At 42.7% G+C, this 6,789-nt stretch overlaps 1 protein-coding gene and 1 non-coding gene across 2 annotated transcripts in view; one reads left to right on the top strand and one right to left on the bottom strand.

The window, feature by feature from the left end:
- Positions 1–476: 476 nt before the first annotated feature.
- On the bottom strand, positions 477–548 carry TRNAD-GUC (transfer RNA aspartic acid (anticodon GUC)). The gene has a single exon. It is a non-coding gene; the product is annotated as a tRNA-Asp (tRNA).
- Positions 549–935: 387 nt separating this feature from the next.
- The window catches only part of LTA4H (leukotriene A4 hydrolase), a 32,545-nt gene continuing 26,691 nt past the window's right edge, over positions 936–6,789 (top strand). Inside the window, exon 1 of the mRNA XM_004451530.4 lies at positions 936–1,201. Within this exon, the coding sequence (XP_004451587.1) occupies positions 1,043–1,201 (159 nt within the window). The 5' untranslated portion in view covers positions 936–1,042. The remainder of the gene's footprint in view (positions 1,202–6,789) is intronic.

The following is a 6,789-nucleotide window of genomic DNA, read 5'->3' as shown; positions in this document are numbered from 1 at the left end:
CCTGGCCACTTCCCAATTTCTCCAGACCCCTCTTTTCCTCCCCTTCCTTTTTTTCCCCCTCAAAGGCAGATCATTCCTTAATCCTCTGTTATCTTCTCCGGGAAGACTCCAGAGCTGTGTGAGATGGCTCAGTTCCGCATTTCCATTCCTGCCAAAACATACACACATCAGAAAATTTTCTCATTACGGACTATTTAAATAATCGGCCCATGTTCCTAAAATGGGAATGTTGCCTTATTGTGTTTTACTACCTGAACATCTGGATGTTCACGTAATAAGCACTATTTAAATAAGTACTTTTTAAATTGGTGGAACTGAGATTATCTGTATTGCGTTGTTAATATGGCAGGCCAGCAACAAAGCAGTTCTTCAAACTATAAAACCTACAGATCAATTTGAGGGTGATTACTTTTCCTATATTAGCTTTTTAAATGCTTGCATGGGTGGAAAAAAGGTTGGAAAAATGAGCTGTGTGCCTCCCCGTCGGGGAATCGAACCCCGGTCTCCCGCGTGACAGGCGGGGATACTTACCACTATACTAACGAGGAACTGCACGAACACACGCCTTCTGATAAGCTCTTTGTCGTTTTCCACCCATCCCCGTCATCATTAGCAATTACCAATAGGTTTGACTTTCTTTGTTGCCACTGCTGTTGCTTCCCTTGAACTCGAACGAAGCTAAAGGGGAAGATTTCGGTAAAACACGTCCGCTCCACTTACCATTTCCCTCAGCCCACCCTTCTAATTTCTAACTGCCCTCCCCCGCCCTGCTCCTCCTCCAAAAGCAATCTCAGACCAGCACTTCCCCAGACACACACACTCCCAAGCAGCAACGCGCACACCTTGTCGTGCTACACACGGAACTTGTAGTTCGATCCCCTCCATCCCCCGCTCGCCACGGACTCGAAGAAACTTCCTTACCCAGAGTGCTCCGCGAGCCGTTCCTCTTCTCTCCCTCCCTCGCTCCTCGGTTCGCTCTCAGTCGAGCAGTCTGCGAGCCGAGGCGGGCTGTGCGCTCGCGTGCTGCTGACTGCCCGGAGCCATGCCGGACGTGGTGGATACGTGCTCTTTGGCCTCCCCGGCTTCTGTCTGCTTGACCAAGAACCTGCACTTGCGCTGCAGCGTCGACTTTACTCGCCGGACGCTGACCGGGACCGCCGCGCTCACCGTCCAGTCCCAGGAGGACAATCTGCGCAGCCTGGTACGGTGGGAACGCGCGCCGGTGCCCGCGTCTCTCCGCCGCGCGCGTCTCGCTCCGGCCGCCGACTCAGCCCGCCGCAGCCCCACGCATCTGCCTGCTCCACCCATCCCTCGTTGCCCTTCCTCCGCCCCGAGCCCTGCCCTGCGCCCCCTCTGCAGCCCCCGTTCACCCCTTAACGCCCCCTTCTCAACCCCACTTCGGTCTCTGCACCCCTCAAGTATCTTTAAGCTTCCCTTTCTTCCCCGTCCCCTCCCCAGTCCCTTCGCTCATCCTAGTGCCCCATTCCCGCCCGTCCTTCGCTCAGCCCTCTGCACCAGTTCCCCCTTTCCCCACAAGCCTCGCTGCCAGCGCTAAAGCCCGTGCGGCCGACCGATCTCCTCCTTCTGCAGTCAGTCCCCCGCTTCTCTCCGGCCCCGGTGCTTCCTCAGTCCGCAGTCGCACCCAAATCTGAGATCCTATATCCCGCCCTTCCCGGATCCTGTTCTTCTTAACCAGACGCCTTTATTTCTATCCGCAGGTCAGCAGAATACGACCGATTGTCCTACTTAATCGATCTCCCTCCCAGTCATTTTTAAACCCCTTAGGATTTCCAGACCTCTCTTCTGCCCTGCTTTGCTACGTCCAGAAGTCTCTGCCTTCTAACACTTGGCACCACTCTTTCTGGGGTCATGGTCCTTCCTATCTTCAGTTCTTAGAAGCCCTAGCCTCTAGTGATTTAAAGACGGGTTGGGATGCCAGCTTCCTAAGAGGGACTCAATATGTTTATTAGTAGTTGGTTCCCAGGGGCAGGTAGTTACTGTAGTGCTTCTTGGAAAATACATACTTCTACAAGCTCTCCAGCTATTTGAATAACTACAAATTTGTGTGGATTTATGGAATGCTATTCAGTTATTTTATCTGTATAACATAACCTGTTTTCATTGTTATTAAAATTGTCTGACAGTGTTTGGATTGAACATTTTACCAGAAGGATTCATAGAAGAGCGTTTTAGAAATAAGAGGGACATGAAAAGCCTGCCATATTTGGCCTCCTCACCAGTCAGGATGTGGTTATTTTGTTCAGTTTAGCTCCAAGCTACCTACTCAAGCACAGCAATAAGTAGGCAGAAGATCAGATCTGTTGTAGACTTGACTGAGGGAAATTAGCTCAGAGAATTGGGGAAAATGCTAAGTTAGAGATTGGTGGCTTCAGCTGGTAGTTTCCATGCCTCTTTTTCCTATTTGTGTAATAGATCTGCATTTTGGGTTCATTAATATGAGCTAAAATAGCACTTTACTTTCTTATTCTTTGTCCATTAACATTTTACTACACTAATTTTGATTTGAAAAATAGGTCGATCCCTCTAGGTATTGCTATGTAGTCACCAAAAGTAACATAAGAAGGAAAAGAAATAAAAATATTACAAGCAAAAAATATTTCCCTATAGGTTGTACTTTGGTCAATTGGAAATACAGTACTGACTTATTGCACTGGCAGCTTTGCCTGAAGTCCAGTTTCAATGCAATCTCTCCCTTTATTACAAGAAATTGACTTTTGATAGCTTATCATTGTTTAATATGACCTTGTACTCTCATCTGTTGAGTACAGATAAAAAGTTGTACCTCTGTTCCATGAGAAAGCAATAGTCAGGATGCTTAAATTTTTTAAAGAGATGGTCCTTCAATGTCCCTTGTACTCTAAAAACCTGCCCATTTTTGTATTCCCCAAATCCAGAGAAAAGTAAGATTTTTAAAACTATTTGTTTGATCTGTGTAGTTAGAGCCTGTAATAATACTGGATTTTATACAAGGCTCCCTAATTGTAGTACAAAGTGACATGTTTAGAATCGTTTGCTTATTTATAATAATATTCTGGGGCCAAGAACTTGGGTTAATTTATTAATTTGTATTTATTTGTATTTATCTAGTTTCCTTCACTAGATTATGGACTCTTGAAGGTAGGGTCTGTATTTCCTCCTGTCTTCTTTGAATGGGAATAGCAGGCTCCTGGTACAGCACTGACCTATAGAGGGCACTCAAGCGCTCTATCATTTAATTAATGGATGAATTCAATTAGAAAACAGAGCCTAATCTTAATATCATCTGACGTGGTAATAGTTTTACGTGTATGTTGAAGGGGAGATGGCAGCACCTTCTCACCTAACTAACCAGTAACCATAAAGAAGATCCCGCTGCCGCTGCTGGGTGAGGAAACGTCATGTGTGCCTTTTCCTCTCAATTCTTGGAGCCTGGGATACTGGGGGATGCTCAAGGTGCTCCCACAGGACTAATTCCCAGATTTTCTGTAATTTCTTGTGAGGTTTTGGTTTGTTTACACTGAAGTTTGGTACTTAAATTTATGATAACTTTCCAGCACTTCTGTTATTGACATTTTCGAGTTTTTAGGTGTGGTGGCTGGCTTGCCCAAGATCATGTAACTAGTAAGTGGCAGAAGCCAGGAGTTGAACACAGGTCAGAAAGGCTGCTTCACCAAGTAATGCCTGAACTGGGAATTAAATCAAGATTTGTTTTTTTAACACATTTAAGCCAATGGTTTTTTCATTATAGCACCTTGCAAATAACAAGTAGAATATGTAATTAAGGATGTAAGAGTGAGGCATAAGGCCTTTTTTTTTTAACCCTGCTTTGTTCTAGAAAGAATTTGAGACTGCTTAAAACAACATATGCCATATAAAGTAAAAATAATTGAATTTGGAAGGAGAGAAAATAAGGCAAGGAGAAACAAAATACATGTCATAACGTACAGTACACACATAAAAAAGAAGTTGACTGCAAGGTTCGTATGGAACTTTCCAGAAGCCTATGCAAAAGGGGAACCAGTAACTGTCCTGCTACATAGAAATCTTTTTGGGGATTTTATTCAAAGAGGATACTGTGAGATACAGTAAATTATATCCTCAGTAACTTCTTACTATTAGTAGAACTTTTTAACTATAGCTATATATGCATAGCTTGGCGTTGCTCAATAAATGTTTGTTGAAAGTACAAACTTCACCTTGTAGACTATTCCGGGTTACTTTATTTTTCTTTCTTATTGTTTTTGTCCAATTGTATAGTACATTTATTAGTGAAATTTGAAGGGGAATTTAAGTGATTTGGGAATAGTAGCTGAGTCTTAGGACTTGAGATATATTGCTTAAGCATTGCTTTTTCTATTTTCTCTTGTCCAGGACTTACTTCCTGCAGTAATTGACACCTGCTGTTTTTCAGACACTGCTAAATCCTGGGACTGCAAACCTGAGTGACACCCTGGTCTTTTTAAGAACTCCCAGTCTAGAGAACAGATCATTATAGTGCAGTATGATAGGTGCTGTAGAAGAGGATGGGGCCAATTGCTACCACATACACAAGTACAAGGGTTATGTAAAAGGTTCTACAAAAATAATGATAACAATAACCTGGCTTTCCTGATTCTGAACAGATCAAAAGTTTCAGCAAATATGGAAAACAAAATATGTTCCCCTGGGAAATGACTCAGTTAATTCATGTTAGTGGTTATAAGGTCGGTATAAACATGAGTTGTTACAAAAATGAATATTCAAACCAAGTGCTAAAACAAGTCAAATATTCAGAAATAATTACTAGAATGTTAAGAGAGGACTAATGATATTCTTCATAAAATATAAACATAATAAAACCATATATTCTGAATATGCAAGTGTAGGAAAATAAGCCATTTCTACTAGATAAAAGCACAGGCACTGGTTGAGGTACGCTAAAAAGAGAGTCCCCTGAAAGGAATGATTGCTCTTTAGGAGGGAAGCAGATGGTACCTATAACCCATTTGGCTGCTCTAGAAAAGAAAAAAGAGACAACTAAACCAGAAATGAAAAGGAGAAAAGACTATACCAGGAAGGGAAATTCTAGGTTGAGAGCAGTGAGACTCAATTAGTGATTACCTTGTGACTTTTTCTGAGCTAATCAATTAAGGTTAATAACTAATATATCATAAAAGAGAGGTAACTGGAAATGGAAATGACTGTTTCTTGGCCTTCTAACTCCTCCATCATCCAGGCGAGATTTCAAGGAAGAGAAGGATGCCAGAGTAGGAAGGTGGAATAGTAGGCAGCTACAACAGCCCACAGCCTGATTTAGGGTGGTAACAGGAAAAAGCTTGAAGACTGTCAAAGAAAAACTTGCTGATTGGATATGTGGGGTTAGGAGTTGGGATCAATTGTGGATTACTTGGGTATTTCACACCTGAAGTACCTGGATGGTTGAGTCGTTAACAGACTAGAGAAATCAGGATTGCTGATTTAGGGGGTGTAATGGTGGATTGACTTGTAGAAGTTTTTGAAGCTCGTTAGTGTAAGGTGATATTTCCAATGGAAATGTTGAGCAGGCAATTAGGGATGCTGGGCTGAAGTCTGGGAGGGGAACACAACTGTAGAAATAGATGGGCAGTCATCTGCACGAATGTATTAGCTGAAGATGTGTAAGGGGGGTGTAAGACTGAGGAAGAATGTGGTAAGAAAGTGGGAGGATCAAGGGTCAATGGGACATACCAACGTTTAGGAGTTAGAAAGGAGAGGTAGAGTGAGAGTAATTAGACAAGTAGTAGAACCATTTCAGTGTAAAGCCAAGAAGCCAAGAGAGGTGTTTCCAACAGAAGGTGTGGTCCATAAGGATGATGAGAGGACCGAATTCAAAATGATTGGACAGAAAAGACCTTGCCGGCCAAGAGAACTGCCCTGTCAGTAGCAGTTCTTTCAGAGGAGCCAGAGGACAGATTGAACAGGGCGAAGGGAGGCGTGATTGATGGCGTTTGTCCTTAAAGTTTAAGAAAGGAAGGAGAAAAATGGAATAGAGTGGGCAGAAGGATCAAGTAAAGTTTTAAAAATAACGTGGGAGGTTTGTTCATGTTTGGAAACAGTATTGTGGCAAAAGAAAGTTCTGGAACAAGATACTCATTGAGATAATGGAAGGGTGGGGTTCAAAATCAAGGTGACAGTAGGTGTATGCTCTCTGAAGTCTACAGAGTTCTGGTGGTGGCTTGCTGACAATCTGTAACTCAGTCTCTGACTGTGTCACATGGCCATCTGCCTCCTTCTCTCCTACTATTCCGCCTCCAAATTTCCTCTCCCTACAAGGAATCCAGTCATACGGTATTAAGGCCCATCCTGATTCAGTTTCGCCTCACCTTAACTAATAGAATCTTCAAATATCCTGTTAACAAATGAGTCTGGGAATTAGGACTTGAACTTGCCTTTGTGGGGACATGATGCAATCCATAACAAATATGTGCTGCCACTCCCTCTCCTGCCCAAAGCAATTGACCTTAATCAGCCATGGACAGCAGACAATGCTTTTGGGGTCATTTGGTCAGAATTGCTATACCAAATTTGCATTTTCTAGAGGCACAACAATAATGTTTGTCTAACAAGGGCCAAGGTTTATTTTAATTTTTGGACCACGAAAGGATATAAGAGTTGGGACTATATGAATTCTAGGGAGAAATAGATGATGAGAAACATTGAGGAGTCAGAGTGAAAGAAACTAAGTTATAGGTGAGTTTTTCATAACAGAGAATGTAAGTTTTAGGAAACAGAAGCAAAGGCATTTTAATTTAGATTTAACTTTTACTTAAA

The sequence above is a fragment of the Dasypus novemcinctus genome, chromosome 12, assembly GCF_030445035.2.
Source record: "Dasypus novemcinctus isolate mDasNov1 chromosome 12, mDasNov1.1.hap2, whole genome shotgun sequence".
Taxonomy (NCBI): domain Eukaryota; kingdom Metazoa; phylum Chordata; class Mammalia; order Cingulata; family Dasypodidae; genus Dasypus; species Dasypus novemcinctus.
The sequence above is the reverse complement of the archived record's forward strand: the minus strand, read 5'-3'. Positions and strand labels throughout refer to the sequence as shown.